The sequence below is a fragment of the Anarrhichthys ocellatus genome, unplaced genomic scaffold (genome assembly GCF_004355925.1).
Source record: "Anarrhichthys ocellatus isolate YVR2014 unplaced genomic scaffold, GSC_Weel_1.0 scaffold8, whole genome shotgun sequence".
NCBI lineage: Eukaryota > Metazoa > Chordata > Actinopteri > Perciformes > Anarhichadidae > Anarrhichthys > Anarrhichthys ocellatus.
Genome location: NW_022280038.1, coordinates 3,442,984 through 3,467,013, shown reverse-complemented (window position 1 = coordinate 3,467,013; position 24,030 = coordinate 3,442,984). Strand labels below are relative to the sequence as shown.

Sequence of the window (24,030 nt, the reverse complement as noted above, 5' to 3'; positions counted from 1 at the left end):
CTACCTCTTTGTCTCTGTCCCGGGGGCCTCCGCAGCGTGCAGAGTAGCCTGCGAAGTCTTAACTCAAACGAGACCCCTTCGCGCCCCGTTAAACCACCGACCTTCTCTGTCACTTCTGTCGCCCGCTGCTGCTGACGACGGGGGCCTGAGCTGCAAGCTAAGAGACCCCAAGCTCAATAAAAGTGTGGGTGATTAAACAACTCCCTGTAATTGCTCCTTTTGTGCAGAAATCAAACGGTCACACTTATTACTGAGGCAGGAGAGAAGGAGGTTGGGAGCAGCCGCTTCCGCCGAGGGCCAGACACCCTCAGTGACCTTCTGCCCTCCCGTCACTACTCCTTTATCTGACCAAACAACCACTGTGTCGTGTGTGTTTACCTGCATGTGTGTGCTCGTGCCCAGTGTGTGCGCCAGTGTGTGTTTGTTTGCGTTAAGTATGCAAAGAAGGCCGTTGAAACCAGGCAAAGTAGAATAACACCAGAGCTCCCCTCAGTGGTAGACGGTTGAACTATTCAACCGTCCACCAAGCCCCAGTTGGATCTAAGCAATGTGCAGTTGTGTGCCATCAGCCAGCTGGCTTTGGTAATGGGGGACAAAGCCAAACCAGGGGACCGTGTCCAACATGAGAGCCGGGTTTCAGAGATCATAGCAACACGTGAACCATACACATCATCTGGTAGTCACACACATATACACAGACATCAGTACAAGGGCCCAGCCACAGGGCCCTGTCAAATGGGTCAGCTTACAAAGGGAGGGGCCCAATTACCGTAGCCACAAATACACACATAAAGTGCCTTTCAAGGGCCCATGAGTGCTTCAGCTTCCCCATGATTATGCCCGCTCTCTACACACCCAGCACTTGTCATACACATACAGGGCCTCCTTTGCCAAAACAGCCATCAGACTTGACTTTTTTCAGCGGAGTACCGAGGAGACGTGTTCAGCTGGTTTGAAAGAGGAGAACTTTCTGTGATCAGAGAGAGAGAGAGAGAGAGAGAGAGAGCGAGAGAGAGAGAGAGAGAGATACAGAGCGGAAGGACAGAGTGAGCAACTGGCTGGTCAACTATTAGTGATCTGCTCTCTCTGAGGCTGCCGCATACCCTGTCATATTTAACCGCCAGAGATTGATTTGAGGGAATCAATGTAAACTTTAATGAATTTGTGATGCAATAAATCAATTAGATGTAGCTTTGACAAGCCTGTAGGTACTGCAGATATGTCAGTATATTGGTCTGTCCTGCACCACCGCCTCCAAAACGAAATCAATAAAACTTTTAAAGGAAAATCAGTTTGAATGGGGAAGTCATACTTCGGGACTGTAGTGTTGAGTTTCTTCCATTTACTTTTATTCTTTCTTTTAAGTTAGTTTAGGATGATGTGGTGTACAACTAATATAGCTATTTATCTTTCAGTGAGCTAGTATTGCTCAAGCCAATCTGATGCATAATATACATATTTACTCTGACACAATGTTGTTAAAGGTTAGTATACACTACTAGGATAAAAGAATAAAAGTTAATGGAAGAAACTCAACTACACACGCCTTATACAATTTACTTGGTGTGTGTATTAACAATGTATGTGGATATAGCAGGATGGGCATATTTTGTTTATTATTCATCCCATTTTCTTTCTTTGTCTTTCTTCAGGAGTAGCATTGAGGTATAGTGTGTTCACATGTGAGTCACATAGGAGATATCTTCCTATATGCAGGACATAATGGCTCAATGAACAGAAGTGCTGATTGCAGCCAATTGATTTGTCACCACATGAACTTAAAAGGAAATTTGAATCACCTGAAAAAAAGTCCACAGACTCTGAATTTACAAAGCATCATACTTCACCTATTATTGCATAAACCTTTTCAAGTAATTATACGTGTGAAAGTCGGATTAGATTTCATCAATATCCTTGAAATGAAATAAGAGAATTCAGCTGGTCCGTGTATGTGCTGGTGGAGTAATGGTGCCCCCTTCTGCCCAAAATGCTAACAGAAAGCTTTAGCCACAGAAGATAATTCTACGTTTAATGGTTACACATATTTTCCACAGAGACATCAAATAATAGGAGACTGTATGTAAAACTGTGCAAAATCAGGCTTTATTCTTTTTTTTTTTTCTGCATCGTCGCCTTTCATCATCATCATCATAATCACCATCATTGTCGTCAACATCATCTTTGAAAACATTACTCATCATTAGAGACAGCTAGAGAATAGATTCTCAAAGAGACTCGCAGCTCAAGCCTGTTGGCAAAAACAGCCATCAGCTATTAGCACAGTCCCGCAATGCAATGAGTAAGCTGTACATGTCCACTTCTTTCTGGGCAATACATTGCAACAATGTTCAATGTCCTGTTATACAATTTGCTCTCTCAGTGCCTCGAAGTCCATCCAGTGGTCAGAATCTTTAGTTCCAAGAGATACCGAAAGCCCATCTCAGTACAGACATGGTTAAGATGTTGGATATTACAGTCTTGCTGAGTCCATACATACTTTTTTAACCACTTTTCTTCCACTAAACATCTACTGCAGGTCTGAGGACAGTCCATTCTTCCAGTTTAGGCAAACGTTGAATAAGTGCAATGTCTAGTATAATGTCAAGAAAATACAAACCCACACATACATACATACAGTACATGACTAACTGATAAACTTGATTAGCTATACAAGGTTGCCATTCTCCAAGGAGAAACAATAGAGTTGCACACAAATGCCGATCTGTAACATCCAGTGTCCACCGGGAGCTCACCTGGACTGGAGACTGCCAGTAGATTGTTGGGTAAAATTGTCCATGATTCTGTACAGTGGCTTTTGGAAGTTGCGACTCCAATGGGAAGTATAGTCCATACACACAAAGATTCATTTTGAACGTAAAGAAAAGGTGATGACTACTTGAACAAAATGATGATGCGTGACAGATTGTGGTAGCTTTTTGAACATAGATCATAGGCAACAGATATAACATGTCCACAGATTACATCCACTGTTGGTTTTTTGTTTTTCTTTATGACCCTTGTTGTTCAGCCTGCCATGTCACATCCGTCCAGTTAAGATCAAAGTTGTCTCTGTCAATTCTTGTTTGTTTGCCACTTGGAGACTGTGAGGGGCTTGAAGGTGCATTACCAATGAGAACTGTCTTGATTCTGTAATGAAAATTGGACAGCTGGATTTTTACATTTGAAAATGTTATCAAAAACAAAGTGCCTATAGTGTACGTAACCACACCTCCCTTTATGGATTCTGGGATTGAACAAGGACAAAATGACAGAGTAGTGCTCACCCCTCAGATAACCATGTCACAGACCTTAATTCATGTCATTAGTCAAATAACACTATAAGAAAACAAACTTCTATGCATGTAAATCCATCAATTATTTGCCACAAAAGGGATTTTGTTTGGAATGATTCTTTTTTTTTTTTTTTTTTTAAACTACATTTTCGCAAATAGAAATGATGAATAGATATAATGAGTCCAAAGGATCAGTGATCAGTCAGTGCATTAAGAAAGGGGAATGCCCAGTCTAACCAGGATTGGACAGTATGTGTATGTGTGGAGAGCCAAAGCAGTGACTACTCACTTTTTTCTCCTGCTGTTAACTGAGAAAAACAGACTGACTTTAACCAGGTTAAATCTGAACATGTCATGTGTAACCACTTGGAGAAGAGGAACAAAGAAGGGCGAGGAAAATGACAGGACCAGAACAAAACAACTTTAGAGATAATGTGCTCAAGAGCTCCCACAGCCTTCAGTGTCAGGCCTGAGGTCAGCTCGCCCCAACATTCGCTGTCTGCCTGCCTGTGTGCCTTCGCCCAGAGAGACGTATGGAAAACCGCCATTAGCTGGAGTAGATCTGGGTCCCAATCACACGCATGATCTCCTTCTGCACCTTAGGCTCCTGGGTGTTGATGTTGGCATCTCCTACTTGGCCATCCTCATACCTGCACATATACATAGATGAGTAGACATAGGGTTTCTTTTCAACTTTTCATCAATAGCTGCCTTATGTTTTATCCCCTCTCTTGCTCACTACCTCGATGTTTCTACAAGAATACCTTTCTATACTGATGATAGAAAGGTTACCTTTCCATAGACTAATGAGCTGCTGTTGTCTAGGAAGCAAGTGAATTACAGTGGTTTTAGAAAAGGCACTGTTATGTCTGACACAACAAATCTTCCTGTTTTTATTCTAATCAGATCAACGTTTCCTCAAGCTGAAAAACACAATCATACGCTGAGCACAAGGTCAGAATTGAATTATATTTAGCTGAGATTTAAATTTGATTGCAGGCCATCGCGAATCTAATTTCCAACTCAGAAGACAGCAGTGGACATGATAATAGACTTTGCCATCTGGTGAATGCCTGTGTCCAAAGCCATAACATCAGCAGCCAGTGTGGATGTCATGTGTTATTTGCCGAGCTCCAAAACACAGTTTTAAACATCATACCGAAAGGCTGTGACTTGACAGGAACCCAGTTTAGTGAAGCGGTAACACCATTCAACCATCACTTATTCTCGGCTAATTTAAAATGATGATGAGTGATGAGGGAAAACGGCAGCAGATATCACAATTCTTCATTAAATCACCTTCATCAGGTGCGGCTTCGCAGTAAAAAATAAGCAGCCTGAGTGATCAACTATGCCTTTTAAGTGTGATGATTATTTTTTATTTTTGCTACCTGGTTGTGATGCCAACTACTTTGGTAATTATGCATTACTTATGTAGAAATGACCAAGGAGTTTCCAAGTGTTGGAAATACTTACACAAAAAAGAAGCGAGTACAGACGTGATCCGATACTGGACACACCCAAATGTTACCATGTTTCTGCAGATCCTTAGATGTGATAACTGTTGAAGAGAGAGAAGCACATTTTACCAGAGGTGGTGGTTTGTATTTTGTACTTTACTTTCTTGTTATTTATCAATATTAGCAGTGGTGTTGCTGTTGTATTTGGTGTTGTATTATATTATATTATACTACATAAGATGCTGTAGAGCTTAAGGGCTTCAACTCAGTTATTATCCAAACTGATGCACATTATTTCTTTTGTTTATCTGTAATAGTTTTATCCTATAATGATGATGATGATATTATAATAATTTATATGACCTTTTAACACATAAATACACTGGTCACATTACCTAGTTTAATTTAGATTGTAATGATCAAACCTGTGGTATTTTTTTTCTTGTTTTGCTTTTTTGTTGTAACTGTCCTCTATAGCTGCATATCGCGCTCAGCCTGTTCACTTTTTAGCAGTCAAAACAAATGCGCAGGCCTTCATTTAAATCCTTCTTATAACTATACACTGCTCAAATAATCTGTTTCAATGGGGGGGAATATGTCACAGTACAAAGCATAAAGATGCTCTAACTTCTGTTTCACTGGGACTTTAAATCAATATATTATTATACATTTTTAGTTTATTAATTAAATGTCATACAATCAAATATACTAATGCAACATATTTGCTATTATCTCCGCTCTGACATGTAATACCTCCTGCTTGTGATTACCTTCACACAGAGCGATGCAGTTCAGATTTCGACTCTGAAGAAACCTTGATTGTATCGGACGGCTCTATAGAAAAAAAGGAGACAACAGTTAAGTCCCACCAAGCTGCTAAAGTGAATACGACCTAACTATGCTGATGATGGCACACATGGAAACATTGAGAATTACAAACACTGAAACTGTACTGAGTGTAATAGTCAGAAGCAGGGCAGAGTGAATGTAGGAAACATTTGATGATTTGAACTCAGAATACAAAATATTCTAAAATAAGTTGAACAGCCCTCATCTGGTAATCCATGTTGATTTCTGTGAAGGCTTCAAATTGTTCCTCGTCTCTGCCCCTTTATTTGCATATCTTCTTTGTGTGTGATGGGAATCTGGATGTAAAATGTCCACCTGTGGTATGGTGTTCATGCGGTTGTAACGCTGCACCAGCTCATCTTTGGTGGGCATGCGGTGCTGTCCTTTCCCCATTCCTGCAAGAAGCAGCACACAGACAGCAAACAACCCTGAGTCAGAACGACCTCGAGTCACTCAAGCTGTCAAAAACCTTCCTCTAGTGGTCTTGAGCTCCTTGTACAGAGACATTATTACCCAGAGTTCTAACCTTCATATGAAGGTTGTTCCAAAATGCTACTGAATATTTGCTGCACACAAGCTGAGACAGAAAGTGACGCTGTTATCTTTTAATTTTTTTAAAACTGCAAAGTTCTAATAAAATATGAAATTATCTTAAGTATGTATTTATTGGCTTTAATTGAGCACGGACAGAGTAAGCCAAATGGATATGATGCGAGCAACTGTTGCTGTTTTTCTTGCCACCTTAACTGATAATAATTAATTCCACATCAATCCTTAAAACTGGGAAACCATTGCTTATGAGCTTGTTAATAGTGTTAACAGGTAAACAGGCAACCTGCAGATGTCATGTCCACATAATCTGCACCAGAACCATAGTGGGACCTCAAAACCAACCTCGGAGATTGTGTTTCAGCGAAAATTCACAGGGGGAAGTAAGGGAAGGACTAGTTAAGTTTAAATGTCTCTTCAGCCCCACCCCATGAACAGAACATAGTATAAAATACCAACACAGTACAAAGTAACACACACAGATCCACTGACAGCTCCCTTTTACTCAGCCACAACATAATGTATGGTATGGTATGCGGCACGGCACACAAGCCCAAGGCACAGCACCCAAAATGGACACAAAACACAGAGCAGCACAATATGATAGCATGGAAAGCTCCCACATGTGAAAATGACGTGTTCTGAGATGATAATCAGGCCATTTCAAAAACATAGAGCGTACTCAGTCAACATGGTGGAATCAAAGGTAGAGGGGTGGGTGGGGGGGCCGGAGGGGACTGAGTGGCGAGGAATGAGCCGTTCCTACCTGAGTATCCAAAAGATATGCTGGAGATGGGGCTCAGATAGATGCCCTTTCCATATGCTGCCCCATGCAGCTTGGGTTTGAAAAGAGCAGGAAGGAAGGAAGGGTCACTGAGCAGTTGCACAGGACAACCTCTTACATGCACGCACACACACACGAATGTACTCACACATACAGTGCAATACATACCAGTCTTACTCTAGTTGTATCTCAGGATGTATAAGCCAGTGATTTTTATGTTTCTGTTAGTCTACCTGGCAAACAACACCAACCAGGCATACTAAATACACACGCACACCCACATGCACACGACAATCCAAAGATAGTGGATTGCAAAGAGCCAAAGAGAGAAAAGATAGTTTTATTATTCTAGTGATCTGAAACAACTCGTATAACCCACACAGTCACACCTTTAAACTGCCAACATGTTTCCTCCTTGCAACATAATGTAGTCCAGAGAAGATCATGTGATGCTCTTGAGTTTAGTGAATGAAATTTGTGTATGTGATGCTCAGATATTCAAGCAATGCTGAAATGAGACTGTGTATGCTGGCTTGGTTTGAGTATGAGGACGACTGATAATGATGTTTAAGCCTCCACACAAGAATGTCCAGAATGAGGAAAACGAAAAGGACCACAGGTGTAACATGGACAAGTTTTCATAGGACACAGTGATCCAGAGGACAAACGAGAGGAAGAACAAAGAGCACCGTGATAGTTTGGGAATGAAATGTGAAGGAGATGGAGTTCGGGACTTGGCACATCTGGAAGAAATCAAAAGGAACAATAGACAAGAGGTTTTGTGTGATGGTTGGAGCTGGAGGCAGACTCGATCCTCCTCCTCTTGTGAGAGACAATGACTGAGGAAGGGGGGTGTCAATGCTCAAGGTGAAATGGAGAGGAGAAAGAGGAGGCAGACGAGCACTGAGGCGTGATCAAAGATAGAGTGTTCAAAAAGTTGGAGAACAAAGAAGGCATAAATGAAACACATCAGCATGATAGAGCAATCACGGCCGACGTGAATGTTTCAGAGATTCTTGAGTTTTCACATTTAAATGTTTTTCATCTATTTTCAGGACATGCCGGTGTATCTGCAAACAGTCATTATCTGCCGTATTGTGCAAATGAGACAATACTGCACTCTCTGGTGCTCGCTTCTTTTTAAATAATAATTGTGTATTATTATTTATTCATCTTATACAGACCTGGGTCACAAAGTGCAAAAACAACCTTGGCAAAACAATATAAAGATCCAGATGGATACAGACCTGAGTAAAAACCGGAATACACTCGGAAAGAAAAGTATGATTTTCTGCTTCTGCCTTGAAACTATATTTACGGTCCTCATTTGGTCAATTGGACCCATCTGGTATCAACTAATTTAAATGACCTGATTTGAGGCTGTTCTTTGACCCAAGAAGTGGTGCTAGTTACTGACCTTTGCGGGAAGCCACACCCACCGGAAGTCTATACTTACTACCATGGAGCTTGTCCTTTGCATCCTTCAGCTTCAGACCTAGCCTACTCAGTGCTCTAGGTGGTTAACCCCAACAGGGCACACAGGCAGCCTCCCAACATCACAGCTGACACCACAGCCCCCTCCCTTTGTCCCACAACAGGAAGAGACGTGCTGTCTGCTGCTGTCGACGACAGCAAAAAAAACAGCCGACATTGGCCAGGAAAATCTACCAGTGTGCCCCGCTCGCTAAAATGCCAATTGCAAAGCTGACGAAAGGGAAGCTGGCATCCATTAACTGCAAAAATGAATCAGCCGGACAGCGAACCTGCTCTGTCAGAGAGCAGGTTCACTGTCCGAGAGGAGATGCGTCGTAAATTGCAGCCAACTGCCAGGGTTACGTACCTGCAGTTTGGTATAAGAGGCATTGACTAGTCCATTTCTCAGAACAGAGTGCCAGTTCTCTATATGGGAACCACTAGAGCAAGTGTAGAGAGAGGGAGAGATAAGAAGGAAGAGATAAAAGTGCTGTGTGAATATAAACAGCGTGGATCTCAGTGTGCAACCACTGATGTGTAGTGGGCCAGATCCATGCTGTTCAAAATAACACTGGGGCACATTCTGTCTGTGACCTGTGATCCACAAAAAGGGATTAGCAAATTCACTATTATTTAATTTATTTTTATATTATTTACTGTGTTTGAAAATGTCATGAATTATTAATGAAAGAATGTGTTACATTACCTTTACAGTGTTGTTCTTTTTATCATTACATAAGTATTTTGTAAAAGAATACTTATTGAAGAGAGAAGTTTGAAGTTCTCTTCTGCCATCCACAAACAGCTTCTGTAGTCATCTATTTATACAATCTGTGCAGTGACATTCTGTTACATCATCATAGTATTCCAAATTTAATATAAAAAAAAAGATCTAAGATGACAACCCATCACTGCTGTCTTTCAGGACAGGACGGGATATTTGAATACCTTTCCCAGTGCAGGTATCTGGACTGTCTTACAACACAGAGAGCAGTGTCACGATTGCTGTAATTTTTAACTTTTTGAAGCAGTATCGAGTCCTTGTTCTCACAGTCTAATAACTAAACAGGGAAAAGTTATAGAGCTAAAAGTATTAGCTGTTTATGGATTCCCTTCTAAATCTTGCCAATTGTCATTAAACTGACTCTGAACGTGCATTTGTATTTTCAAATGTTTCTATTTATATGAAAAGATGGCAGCCACACTGACATACAAATTTGGCATTTCCTGCTCATCATTTGTTGTATTAACCAGCATAAAAAGAGAGACTGTTATCACTGCTCATGTGTTAGCTGTACCCGGCGAGAGCCCAGATGGGCCATGTGTATCTAAAATATTCAGCGAAGCCCCATCTGCTACAGTACAAATCTCGATCTCACAGATATTGCTGGCTCCACATGCTGGCTTAGCAAGGTGGTTTCTCTGTCCAATAGAATGGTCACTGCTCTCTGCTATTGTTTGTTATGGTTCCATAAAAAGCTGCTAGAGTGGCTCCCCCATCCGCAACCAGGTGTTACGCTGAGACATGTTCATGTTTGACAGTGTGTACTGTTGTTACGCTAAATTATGCATGCTTTTTAGTGACTATGCTTGATTTGAGATTCATTATGTAAAGTAAGTGATTTCTCACATTATATTTGCTCAACAGCCACAAGCTTAACAATGTAATAACTACAAACTGTTTTCTGATATTACACAGCCTAAATGATTTAAACTCTATAACTGTAGCTTTACACTCTATACGATTTTCGATTGTGTGAGCCAATGAGAGGAACAAAGTGGACTCACTGGAAGGCGAAGGTGCTGCCATATAGCTTCTTGGCAGTGCGAAAACGAGCCTCCTTGGCCGGGGGGCTGCTGAGCAGCAGGAACTGGTGGGAGGTGTGCATGAATTTCAGTTGCTATCACAATGAGATCATAAGGGGAAAGTGAGAGCAAGAGAGAGACAAACAGAGAGATAGAAAGTGAGTAAGAACCATTAAATGACATAATGTAGCAGTAATAAAAAAATAATTTAAAAAAGGACACTTGAGGGGATGTCGTTCTGGTTCCCTACCCTACTCAAAGGCAGCTTGACGATATGAGACCTGTTACTGGAAATAATCCTGCAAAAAGACAGAGAGAAGATCGCAACATAAATCAAATAAGGTGAAACACAATTTAAAGTACTAGCCAATGTGCTACCACTTTGCTTGAACCACAATAGGCCTTTTTCACAGCAGACATTTTGACTTGTCAAAAATAGTAAAACGCAGGTGTTAACAATGGTTCCGTTCTATTCAAGTGTTCCAGAAAGCCATGACAGTGTGACAATGAGCCAACATGGCACAAGAGCAGGACCACGAAACCAGCCAAATGGAATTCAGCCATCATTATTTACAGCTGTGCTTTTCCTGCTGTGAAATGTCAAAATGTTCTCCATGAGAAAGGCCTATAGGCATAAGCCTATACGTCTTATTGTGTTATCAATGATTATTTAACTAACATGGTATGTTTGATATGCTCTCTACTGTTAAGTAGTGCTGTATAAGTGAAATCATGTTAGATGTAAAGCAGAGCAAACCCCTTTTTAAAACAGATCCTCTACTCACCATTGTAGCAGAGGATGGGCCAAAGGGTCAAGCTTGTCCATCTGTTTCTTGATCTCTAGATATGAGCCCTGTAAAAAAGCACACAAGCATGTGTGGTTTTCAGTTTTCAGGATTGTTTCCCCGAAGCCAAATGAGCAAGTGTTTAGATCTAGACTTACTATGTGTTTTATACATAGTACAGATGCAGTCAAGCCACAGTGGGTAAATAAATAATAGAAACAAGAGTGGGGAAGATCAATAGAGAAGATAAACTAATCAGAAACAGCTGTCATTTTGATAAACAAAGACCCCACCCATACAGCTCAAACAGTCAAATAAATACAGGACTGTGTAATGTACATGTGGGGGACATAGAGTGATGATCTTATACAAAAAAAAACTTAGATTATGTCTTAAACATTATACATCAAGACCATCTGCAGCCTATATCAACTGTGGCCCTTTACTTCATTCCCTCCCATCTACTCCTTGTACCTGGGTCATTTCCCGAATGGACATGACGCTGTCCAATGCTTTCTGCAGTCTCTCATAATTCTTCTTCTGTGTTCATCGGTTGAGCCGAACATCCATTGTATGCAATGAGAAAGGGAACAACATACAGACATCTAAATTCACTTGTAGAAGTTTTTCATCCTATCCTATCCATTGATACCATCTTAAGCATTTCAGTTACATCGCGTCATTAGTTTCGTCTGTGGATAACTACAATGATATTTTCTAGTTTTGTGGTGAGAGCAGAAGTAGTTTTAATAGAGTCGGTTTGTTTTACAAATTGAAATTTGTGTATTGGTTTTGTAAGGATGCTGACCTTTGGGTTGAAGGCCAGAGTTTTAGGGTCATTGGGGTCAACGACTGATGGGTAGGGCTCAAAGATGATGCTCTTACGGGGCGACTCAAGAGCAGCTCTACACATAGCCACAAGTAGGTCCACCACCTGCAGAGAGAGGGATTTTAAATTTACATTTTATGCCTTTATGTGATGCTGTTATCGACTCGATACGACTGAAGAACCCACCTCAGTTCCAATAACGCATATAAACTTCAAATAATCACAAATTAACATCATCACATGTCCCAGTGTTTGATGTTTGTGTTTTGAGTTTCTTACATATATGTTCAGCCTTTCTTCTTAAAAAGAAATATAAATAATCAGGATTATATCATATACAATATCTGTTGTTTTGTTGTCACCTCTGCTCCAGTGGCCACTTCCTCTGCAGCTCCGGACATTACACCCAGAGTGTAGAAGGAGAAGACACACAGCTCCCTGGTGCACACAGCCGGCTATAAAAACACACACATGGACACAAAGAGGGATGAGAATACACAAATTTCAATGTGTACTACATATCTACACAAAAACAAGTACACTCATGCCCACTCGTATTGACACACACTCTTTATCTTTCTCACTCACAACTACAATTGTGGAAAATCCATTAACAGGATCGTATTACTAATAGAGAGAGAAAACATCACATACATGCTATTCATAACGTTTCTTTTTTTTTTAACCAATAGGGAAGGGTTTCTAAACCGATACTGCACATTTCTCTTTCTCGTCTCTGATACCTTCAGCATGGATCCATTCTGAAAGACGTGCTGTTCATCACACACCACGCAGTACTCGTTGAGCGTGGGGATCCTCTGCTCTGAGTACTTCATTATCTGTTTGGAGAAAAGCGGTGTTCCCAGTTATCACTCCCAAATGAAGAAGTGCCATATGAAGGAATAAGGACTAGTTTGGTGGCAGAATTGTCACAAACTACAATTTTGTACTGCAATCGTGACTGACTTAACCTGTTATTATGTCCTAGAACAACAATGCACTGTAGGCCCCACCCCATGCCACTGTCAGCAAGTCTAACCTGCACTAAGAAGCCATACTCCAAGGTAGGGATGTTCTTGCAGTGGCCGCCCGCCTGGGATGAGAAAAACAATTCAATCAGCTGCCTCGTGGTAATCTGCGCAGGGGCCCTGGCCGCCGGGACAGCCACAGTCTGATGAGTCAAGTGAAGACAAAGCATTATGGGAAACGGCGCACCAGCCATTTTACGGTAGGGGTAAGGAAAGGCTCAGGTGGGAACAGTGCAGGTGGCGGGTGACTGAGAAGAGGGTCCGAGTGAATCACAGTGGATTAAAAACAGAAATATACAGTGCCAAGAACATCATCATCATCAACATTTTGTAGTATTCTTGATGATTTTGAACTCCGTATCATAGCATCATGAGTTTCTACAGCAGCAATGTTACACATGTAAGGAGTGTAAAGCTTAGAGGGATGTGACAAAAACGCTATGATCACAACTTGACACGTGAGTGAGACAGATAAATAAGTGGGAGGACAGTGGCATTTAGTCAATTCATCATATTCAAATATAAACTGAAATGTATCTAACTCCAAATCTGAGAGATGCACGGGTGCTATAATGTCCAGACCGGAACTGACCTGGCTGTTTGGTGGATAGCTGAAAAGCTCCCCTTTGGGATTCTTCATGGTACACGAGATAGAGCGGTTCATCAGACGGGTCACTCTCAGCTCAGGGACGCTCAGCTTCCCTTTTAAAACTGTGTCTTGGATCAGAGGAAAACTCGGAGACCTAGAATATAGCAAGAAACAATTCATGTGCATCACTTCATCTGCCATTTTTCCCAGGAGGAAAAAAATGTTGTTGTTGTCCCTGTGTTTGTAGAAGTTACGTAATGGAGGGTTTGGCTTCAAAGGCCAAATCAGGAATTTCAGAACTTATCATTGTAATGTTGCTTTGAATAAATCTTAATTATCAATAATATCATTGGCAACATCTCCTGAGCTGTAATCCTGCATGGTAAGACTGCACTGTGATCACATAGTCAGTACCTGGGTTATTTTATAGTGACATGTGTTAAAGAAATACACACTGCACATGCTGCACTTGGAGTATTATACTATCTCTGACAAGTGAAATCTGTTTGGGCAGTAGCTCAAGTCACTAACTGTTAACATTCAAGAACCAGTGTTCACTTCCACCATCACTCTCAGTACATTATCCATGTACACTCTTGACGTGAGACTCCTGTCAAGTTGTGAGGATATCAAGACAGCCTATAGTTAGTGAGACTGACCTCCATCGAGTGGGCCGAGATTCAATCCCTGTGCACCAATAACTGTCAAAGCATTGAAAAGTAAGACAGAGGCCGAGAAGGGTACTTCCCCCCCTTGGGGAAATTGGTTGAGTGTGTCAAATTTGCAGTGTCAGAGATTCCTTTTCGCTGCTTGTCTTATTTGCTACAGTTCCTCTTTCACAGACACAACCTTCTTAAAGTATTTCCATCACTATCTTCCAACAGAAATCTTCAATCTTGGAAAAACAGCTTACTTGTATGCAAGTACATTTATTCATATTGCACATTTCTAATTCAGACGTCACAGGGTGCTTCACAAAAGAAGAAAGACAATCGATCCCTTTGAAACAGGATATTTCCTGGTAAAGACATCTCAAGAATGAGGTGTTAAGAATGTTTTGTGTCACTGCCTAGGTACAAAACAACTGAAATCTATTTGAAAGTGCACAGTATACTGTTGTAATTCTTTAGAATTAAAAGTCCATATGCAATAATTATTAATAATTTCTTAATGATAATTAACAACCATTTGTAAATGGATAAACTTAATCTAAAGCCTTCTATTATTTCCTAAACACCTTTACAACAACTGATAGAAATGTCTTATAAAGACTGCTTTCACTTGAGTTACAGTAATACCTACCTACTGTGGGGGAAAAACGCAATAACAAACCGCAGATGTTATGCCAAAATAACTTAAATATTTCTGTACTTGAGGTTAATTAATCTGGGCTCTTCTCCAGGAGTGATTGCAGACACTTGGAAACAGTGAAGTGTTCAGAAAATAAATCAGGACAATAACTAATAAGACTGTGTTTGTAGACAGTCAGCATCAAAACCAAGCGTCACAATATCAGTATAACAACTGAGCTCTATTGCTGGACTAGAAAGACATGCCGATTTTGCAATGAAATGAAAAACATCCAGTACATATCTGTAATATCATTGGCCTAAATTGTTGTTTGTTTATTTGAAAATGCTGTGTAGTATGCTGTATATGAAACATAGGCACGGGGCTGTAGTTGCCCTGATAGAGATATACAGTGGTAGAGAGACCTACTTGGGTATGGGGGAGAAGATGCTGAGCCCGGCGCGGAACTTCTTGATGGTTCCTCCGGCTTTGAACCAGCTGTGCCTCTTCTCCTGCTGGGCCTTGAGGAACTCATTACTGAGGTGCTTCCACTGCTGTGAGGTGAATGTACTCAGGATCCTGCCACGTTACAAATTAAGAGAGCCAAGCAGGAAGATATGTGAGTGAACCTGACAGAGTGAATTACTCTTTAAATCACCTTCTTTTTGTTGTTGATGTGCATTATTATTTTGTGTGATTGGATTAGGCAACCAACAATTGTTTTTTACTTCTGATGCTGCACATTTGGATATCCAAAATCTACTACAATTTCACTATGAAACATCTATGCTCAATATAATAGATCACATGACTCACTTTTTGAGCTGCAGGCCCAAGCTGAAGCCTTCTTTATTGGAGGGCTGGAACACTTCCACTGATGGCTCTGAGTAAAGATGACTAACACTATTACACAGTGCACAGATACACAGACTCTCTCTTTCACTCTCCCTCTTGTATAGCACATACCGTACTCACCTCCTACGCTCAATGAGTGGCACAAATACCTAAAGTCCCTCCCAGAAAACCAACATCCACACTGACATCTTTACTCACCAGGTCCATCGAGGTACTGAGAAAGAGAAAAGCGCAGTCTCAGAATAATGGGCTCTGTTCTGATAACTTTCCAAGCTGTCGCAACCTCCTCCTGAGTCAGACACACACACACATACACACATACACACAAATATACAGAGTTAGCATCCTAATTAGGGCCATTTCTCATTACATAAATAAATTATGAGCATGCAATGCATTATAAATGATGTGTTACTTTGCAAAATGTCAACGTTGGAATAGTAATGGGCAGGGGAGAAGGTGTGTGCAAGGGGAGAAGAATGCTGACTCACATCTAAGAAACTGATATTAATGTGAAGATCGATGTCCACGTCATCAATGGTTCCATACTCCCTATTCAGAGACACAACAACAGATACAGTTCATTTATCATACGTAATGGGATACATTAAACTCCAACACTTTCAACTGATTATCCCTTGAGGGAGAAAATAGGGTTGTTGTTTTTTCTATTTCTCCAGAAAATGCCTACTTAAAGGTTCTGGTCATCATGGAAGCGTAGCGCCCGCCCTCAGGTTCCCCCTTATGTAAACACTGTTAGCTTTGTCAGCACAGTTGCCGTCATTTGCACTGTTAGCACTCATAGCATCGTCAGATACGAGCCACCGGCTCAGTTGTGGCCATGTTGAGAGCCGTGTGGAGGCAATAGTAATGCTCTGAATTTTGTATTGAGCACTTTGAAAATGAATACATACAATCTTTGAATTGCGCCTGTGTGTAAGAGTGTGTGCTTCTGTGTGTCTGTGCTGTACCTAACAGAGACAGCACTGTCAGTGTAGATGTCTTTTACTGCCTCAATATCTGCATCCAGTTGAGGGTGGCGGTACAGGTCAGCAGCACAGCTCCCCTGTAACGAGCAGTATACAAAGCCCTCTCAGATGAATTCAAGTACCCTTGGGTGACACCACCCAGCATGTTCCAAATATGTTAATTTTTTTATTTCATTTAATGGACAATGTATATTGATCAACATCACTGTAAATGTGCCAGTGTTAGACAAAAGGATCATTTTATCATCTCACTTAGCCAGATGTTATATTAGCCATTAAAAACAACAATAAAACACACAACACATCAAATCTGAGCCGGAGAAAGCAAAACATGAACAGCTAATAAACAGAAGGAGCTAAGAAGGAGTAGCAAGTATCATGCAAAGTAGGATATATAAAATGCTATTAAAAAGGCAATTATTACTCAATGTTTGAAAGACAATCAAATCACATAACATTACAGAAGACAGTTAAAACCAGAAGGGACGCAATCGGACAAACAGACAAAAAGCCAAGTAAATGATAGCAGAGAAGGCAAGCATGCATGGACTAGGTATGATGGCCGGTCCAGTGGCTTTTTAGTCAAGTTTTCAGCATATATGTAAAGGAACAGTTAGAGTCGCTATGTCGTATATGAAACAGAACGGATGTTCAAAACTGTAAAAGCTGACTGGCGGAAAGATTTTCTTTCTCCTTGTGCCAATTATGTCCCTTTTTATTCTTGATCTAGTTAATCTATCCCCAACGTGTATCTGAAAGATGACTGTGGTAAATGGGGGAGGTGCTAATCTATTACGAATTTTTAATATCAAACAGGCTTTGTGAAATTTAATAAGATTTCCGTACCAAAGGAGACCATGATCATATCTTCACCATATGAAGTAACAGTATTGACAGCTTGTAGGTTTATTGTCCAGGACCTTGACAGCTTGTTTATATACAGATTGTGCGGGTTCAACATTTGAATTTAAAGATTATTTGAAACTGGATTAAGACAATTTAATATATAAAAGTGAATATTGTTACAATAATACTAAATTAATGTTTCTATTCGAACCATTCATCTATTCATTTTACTTCAATATCTGTCATAATTACCTAACTGTTTGAGCTGTTTAATCACTATTTTTAGCTAACTAGTTCAACCATTCATCAATTGTTTATATCTAAATATTGCAACGCTTTATCCATTACTTTTAGCTGTCTATTTAAACCATTATCTATTATAATTACCTAAATATTACTATATATTTTTTACTATATTAACTATTTAGCCATTGCTTTTAGCTATCTGTTCAGACCTCGCTGTTCACTTGATAACTAGTTTTTAACCCTTTTAAAACATGTTTCTAATCAAATCAATTACTTTTTGTTATTAAATCAGCTGAGCTACTCAATCTGTCACCTCCTCAACCACACACCAAACCATTTACTAACTCGATCCAACATCAAGCGCATTTTATATTGGCAATAAAGTAGAGAGTTATGTAATGTAACATTAAAGAGGAAAGAACAAAGTATTTCGTTAAGGAAAGAATTCGTACATTTCTTAAACTGTTGACACATACATTTTGGCTTTTTTCAGTCATTATTTTACATCCCGTCATTTAATACTTTGGTATCCTCCATTAATAGCATTTATTGACCTCATACGCGTTCCTGGTGTCTAGACTTGAAGTCAGACTCTGTTCTCCTCAGCTCTCCTCTGTGTGTAGAACAGATCCTACTCTTTCATCCTTATCTTTATACGCTGCTTTCATGTTCTCTGACTGCATAGAAATGAGCTTTAAATCCCAGACTGGATTTACATTTCAATCATAGGACTTGGAAGATAACAGTAAAAAAGGATGACTAACAAATTAAGATCTTATATGGAAGTGAAGCATTGAACTTCTCGAGATGAGATGATACATGAAATAAGGGCCACGAAAATGATTTTGACAGTGTTGCCTGGGATTGATACTTAAGGTGACATAGGGTGATAGTAACTGTACTGTACTTTCAAGGTAAATGTCATGTTTGCTATTATCAGTTTGCAAAAAGACAAAAGCTCAGAGCATTGTTAAACATTGATCACTTACATTCTAACTGAATATCCTACTTCAGATTTATTTAAATGTTTGCCCTGCCAGCAGTGAGGCATTAAGATAGAAACGTCAGCAAGTCCATCTGTTCTGCACTACTACAGCAAAATATCTCAACAACTATTCACCACATTGCCATGACATTTGGTCAGAATATCCACAATCCTCAAAAGAATGACTCCAAATGACACCTGATTTATTGTCTGGTGCCAAGATCAGGTGAAAATCTACCTCGACCAAAACCTAGGTCTCTGGCAATATCCTGAAAACTAGTGGCTGTTATTCTGTGACACTTGCAGTAGTTATTCATGGTTAAATGGTCCAATTAGTATATTACAGCAGTAGAATTTGTCATGAACACATCCAGTAGTTCTTTTACAGTTGCTGGTAAATACAATTATAATAATTTGCGAAACAAAACAACAACTATTTTTTAACTACCTGGGATTATTGTAATGTGAAAGTAAAAAAGAGGATAAAGTGCTTAACAAGCACCATTATTGACAAATAGCAGATTAAACACATAGATTAATATAGTAAGGGTAATACGGTTGCCATTGCTGTACCTGAATGCCATACAGGAACTGTTCTGATTCGTTCTCCCCGTCCGACTCCTCGTCTGTCCAACACTGGCCTTTGATGTCCTGTGGGCCCACACATTTTGAAAAGGCCGTTATAGTGGAGCGGAAAGAAAATGCAACCTCTCTCCATCATCCTTTCATCTCACATCCTTTCTCACATCTCCCTATTTAGCCTCTTGTTCAAAACACCCAGCTTCAAAACACTGCTTTATATAGAATTTCAAAGAGAGAGACGGAGAGGCGCGATTTATTTCCAAAAGACAGGAAGAATTCAAAGTTCAAAAGAATACTCAAATAACAATCAATGATGAGTTGATAAAAATCGCTTCTTATCGCAAAATAACCATGTCTCGTGTCATTTCCAGCAAAGCCTGAAGCCCAGAGACTCTGTTGCACAAACCTACAGTCTGTACTTCTTTGAGTAGCCACAGCAATGTCATTTAATTTAATTTACCACTTTAATAATCTTAAACAAACCATGAATGAATGACACAGCTCAATCGTATGCATTGATTAATACACCAATAGAATCCTAGCTGTCTTACCATTGGTTCTGCTGTTCATAAGGCTCACTCAGACAGGTTTAGGCCTTTGAATACTGCCAACCATTGCAGCCTTTTTCCAGGTGGCAGAACAAGAACAGAAAACCGGAGAGCTTTGGCTCACCCCCCTCTCTTTCTTGCACTCGTCAGAACTGCAAAACCTAGGAGAAATAGAAATTAAAATTCAGTAATGGACGAAAACATGAAACAAAGAGGCCATCACCAGTGATGCCATGCTTTGTAAATGGTGCCCTCCTCCTCTTTTCTTTAAATGGTCTGCACTTCACCTTGCCATGTATCCTAGCAACAGCCATCTCTGCCTCCTTTCAGAGTGGCATTAATCACTGTGGAGAGAATGTGTGGGAGATATGTGCTGTACGTTCATTACCCAGGATGTATCCATGTCTTTGTTTTGGTTTTGTTTCAGGATCTTCATCTATTATTACCAAGGCTCCAGAGGTTGGCACACCTTTGAATTATGTCAGTACATCGTTAGACTGACGTTGTTGGTCTTGGCAAATTAATGAAAAGAAAATCGTTGAAGCACAATGTACGGTAACTTGATGTGTTAGCATAAGGAGAGTCAATTGTGGGCACACCGTGTTGACTAAAAAAATCAAAGTCGTTTCTTAAGAATTTAGCATTATAAAATAATGGTTGCCTTTAAATGAATAGTTACCGTACGTGATGGGAAAAAAAGATAAAGAAATTTTATTCCAGATTTAGAGAGAAGAGTATCTGTGAGGATAAACGACGTCGCTGATGTAACAGAGGCAGCTACAGCACACTGCAGTTCATGGCGGCCCATCGCATTTTGTGCCAGACATGTAAACAATGAGCGTGGTGTCCGTTCAACATGGCTTAAAGCTGCAGATGCAGAGTTGCATATTTCACACCGCAGCATCAAAATACAAATTACAATTTACATAGTCTGGGGCCCGTCAAGCCAAAATGATAAAGAATTTTGAATATTTATCAGCTCTAAATCCTGAGACATGTGCAAACAAAGACTGGATAGTAATGTAGCTTGGCACTACTCTGCATCTTTGCTATATATAGGTCAATATAATGAAATGAACACCAATTATTCATTTCTTCTTTGTTTGCTGGACTAACAAAGGACACTAAGCTCATCTGTCCCTCAGATTGGGCTATCATCTATGCAAAACTATCATGATACTGTGTTTTTCTCTTCCTGGTTGTGGATATCTGTCCTTTTTTTCAGGTTACGGTTTGGCTCCTTCTTTGTCTAAAACACCCTTCCAGACATCAACTGCATCCTATTAAATGAATCCCCTGTTGTTACCATCTTCCACTTCAGCTCCTCTCCTTGTCTCTCTATGTCTGCTGCCCTGCCATGTCCTCAACCCTGCTAGCATCTACACCCCTCCACCGCCCACACTCCCCGTCATTCTCATAGCCTATGTCGTCTCACATACCAATAGTTGCGGACGAACTGCACCCCCCCCCCCCCACACACACACACTCCCCCACCCCACACACACATCTACCGCCATCGTCCCCGTTCCACTTTCAGATGATATTTAACACAAACACAGATGCAGTCAGGCGGATTTTCCCCTCCCCCCACTCTCTGCACCCCCACCCCATCCATCCACACTTACCTCCACAGAGGATGGAGACTCGGATGCCGTCCTTGCCTCAGCTGCTCTCCCTCTTAAAGGGCACACCTGCTTCTCGCTCTCTCGGTGGCTGTATTCCACTGAAACGATATGACAGTAAGCCCATTAAAAGAGGATTTTAGAGAAACCAGAGACACAATTCCCCAATTCTACAGCGTCTGTCTCTCTGTGCTTGTGGTGTGTGTCTGCGTGTAATCCAGCCGGTGTGTGTGTGAGCCTGTGTTTATCTATTGCAGATCTCTGCCGCTACTGCTGTCTTATATTTTGCCTGACAACACTGAGGGGTCTGAGCATGCTCAGTGAGACCAGGCAAGCCAGTCATGTGACCTGCAGCTGACTGCACTGCTGCTGAAAAATGTCTGCTTGTATATATGCATCTGCCTGTGTTTGCGCGTGTGATTGCATAAGTCAGTGTCTATTACTGTGCAATCATGCTTTAGAGGTAGCTTCTGGTTGATATTCAAAAGCTTTCGTGTCTTAAAATAAGGAATACACATTTAAAAAAGAAACCCTAAATATCCTTACTGCTATATTTGTGCTTTACATTTCAGCTACACTGCATGCTATACAGATGAAGAAATGAAGGCTAAATTAATTGATATTCAGTAACATCTTCAAAAAATTATATAACATTACAAAAAAAGATCATATCTTCTGTATCTATGAAAGACCTTGTCATTGTGTGCATGTGTGAGACAATGTTAACTCAAGGTATCTATTTAAGAACTGGCCTAAAGAGTGAACAGGTTTTAGGCCAGTCTGATCAGTGTGTGGCTGTACTCAGGAGAGGAAGAGAAAATGATGATCTCTTCGTACATTTTATGTGGCATACAATGAGGCAAACTAGAGTGCACGGGCCCTAATGGCACGATATAAGTGTGGGAAACAGTTTGACATCATGCCATAGTTGCTTTGTCAACCACAGCTATGCTGCCTGGTACTTCTTGTACATGAATGTGTGTTCCAGGTCAATGAAGAGTTCACTTTAGTAGTAGCCCCAGAACAATTCACCATCTCCCACCTATAGTGCAACTGTCCTTCACTGTACATCAACACTACAGTCAGTACATTTTGTTTCTGGAAGAAGGTGAAAGTGCAGCAATTAAATGTTGCAGTCTACTTTTCAGCAGGCCAAATATTTTTTTTCCATTTTCAGCCCATTCGGATCACCAAAAATGTAATCATAAATTGGTTCCCATTAGTGCTATTTCACATTTTTTGTTTTTCTGTTTTTCTTTATCGTATTATGATCAATGTAATCAAAATGTTATTTTACTGTACTATTTTAGGTTTTCTATGTGTGACTTAATGAAGTTGTGCTTATTTCATAATTTGTTTTGATTGATTCCCCCTTTATATTGTTATATTGACGTACTCATAGGCATCAGTTGCACTTGCTCATGCAGTAATAATACACAACTAAGCATTAGGACGGCCAATCTGCTCATCTCTGAGATTTATCTGAGCATATTCCCACATTGTCTTACTGTACCTCGTGGCCCAGGGGTTAGCAGCCATTAATACTGACTGACAGCCAGGAGCTTGGCCAGTGGACGGGGTGACTGGATGGCAGATATGTCCCTCACTTGGACAGGTGTGTCCATTGGCCTCAGGTAGTGGAGAGGAGTGGATCCAGCCAGTGAGACAGAAACATGGGCAGTGGAAACAGCAGTGCTAACACAACCACAGCTGTGAACAGGTGAGAACAAAAAGGGACACTGGGGGAGGAGACGTGGACTCAGTGAAGAATGCACACTTAGAATAGGACACAGGGAGTCAAGAAAAAAACAAATTAACATTAGCATTGGTGCTTTGTGTTTCTGTGAGTAAATAGTACATTGAAGAGTATCTTTGCCGGATTGATTTCTCTAATCTCCGTTGCTAAATTTGAAGTTTAGATTTGAACCACACTATAGTGGAGATATAGTTGACAGTTGTGTTTGTGTCAAGGTTTTAGGTTTTGGCTGCCATCTTGTTGGCAGAGCTGAATATTACAACATCAGAATAAATCGTCCTGGGGAACATTTAGCTGTCTAGTGTCTTCCCTGGATAAACAACCAATATTTCTTTATTTACTGTCGACCATTGATATACCACAGCTGATTAGCAAAGGGATGGCATTACATCATGTCGTAAAAACGTATAGCTGTGTACCTGCACCGTGTACCTCTAACAAGGTTTCTCAGGCTTTTTGTATTCTCTGTGAAAAATCATAGTAGGAGTAGTAGCATAATACTGTTAGTGATAGATTTATTTCTATAGTGTGTAATGTTATAGCAATATTAATCGTGTACTTAAAATATGCAATTTTTGAATATGTAGTTAAAATGTACAATAAATTAAATATATGGTAAATAATAATAATACAAATAACAACAATACTTTTTCCACAATACTCAATTGGAAGTAAATAAACATAAATGTACATAAATGCATACATATCATTGAAAAAAACATGTAAAAACTGTAATATTATGTTTCATCACTAGATGGAAGTATTGCCTCAAACACTGTACAGCAGCAAGGTGTCTGGGTCTGATTATTGCATCAGATTTTAGAAAATGAATAGAAGGGTGTTAACAATAGTGTGGTATCTTACAA

General features: G+C 40.3%; 1 protein-coding gene across 4 annotated transcripts; it reads right to left on the bottom strand.

Moving 5' to 3' along the window:
- Window positions 1-2,008: 2,008 nt before the first annotated feature.
- Window positions 2,009-21,672, bottom strand: LOC116384162 (protein mono-ADP-ribosyltransferase PARP6). 4 transcript variants are annotated; one of them, XM_031848609.1, is made up of 23 exons: window positions 21,412-21,672; window positions 19,790-19,947; window positions 19,230-19,307; window positions 16,562-16,656; window positions 16,082-16,142; window positions 15,789-15,879; window positions 15,552-15,618; window positions 15,165-15,314; window positions 13,449-13,599; window positions 12,868-12,999; window positions 12,572-12,667; window positions 12,191-12,283; window positions 11,808-11,933; window positions 11,474-11,536; window positions 11,000-11,067; window positions 10,465-10,513; window positions 10,197-10,309; window positions 8,776-8,848; window positions 6,918-6,987; window positions 5,918-5,997; window positions 5,524-5,587; window positions 4,770-4,854; window positions 2,009-3,943 (listed from the first exon to the last, which is right to left on the bottom strand). In XM_031848609.1, the coding sequence occupies exons 2-23, from the start codon at window positions 19,790-19,792 to the stop codon at window positions 3,841-3,843; spliced, it is 1,911 nt and encodes a 636-aa protein (XP_031704469.1). In that variant the 5' UTR covers window positions 19,793-19,947; window positions 21,412-21,672; the 3' UTR covers window positions 2,009-3,840. The 4 variants fall into 4 exon arrangements, with proteins under 4 accessions (XP_031704469.1, XP_031704471.1, XP_031704470.1 ...); XM_031848611.1 differs by having other exon boundaries at window positions 11,474-11,539; window positions 12,868-12,921; XM_031848610.1 differs by having other exon boundaries at window positions 11,474-11,539; window positions 15,789-15,804.
- Window positions 21,673-24,030: the final 2,358 nt, after the last annotated feature.

Excerpts from the sequence above, each read along its gene's own strand:
- LOC116384162 (XM_031848608.1), bottom strand. Across the intron at positions 13,600-15,164 it reads ATCTTCTCCCCCATACCCAA|GTCTCCGAGTTTTCCTCTGA; the intron begins GTAGGTCTCTCT and ends GCTATATTCTAG. Across the intron at positions 11,540-11,807 it reads CTCTGGCCTTCAACCCAAAG|AAGAAGAATTATGAGAGACT; the intron begins GTCAGCATCCTT and ends CGATGAACACAG.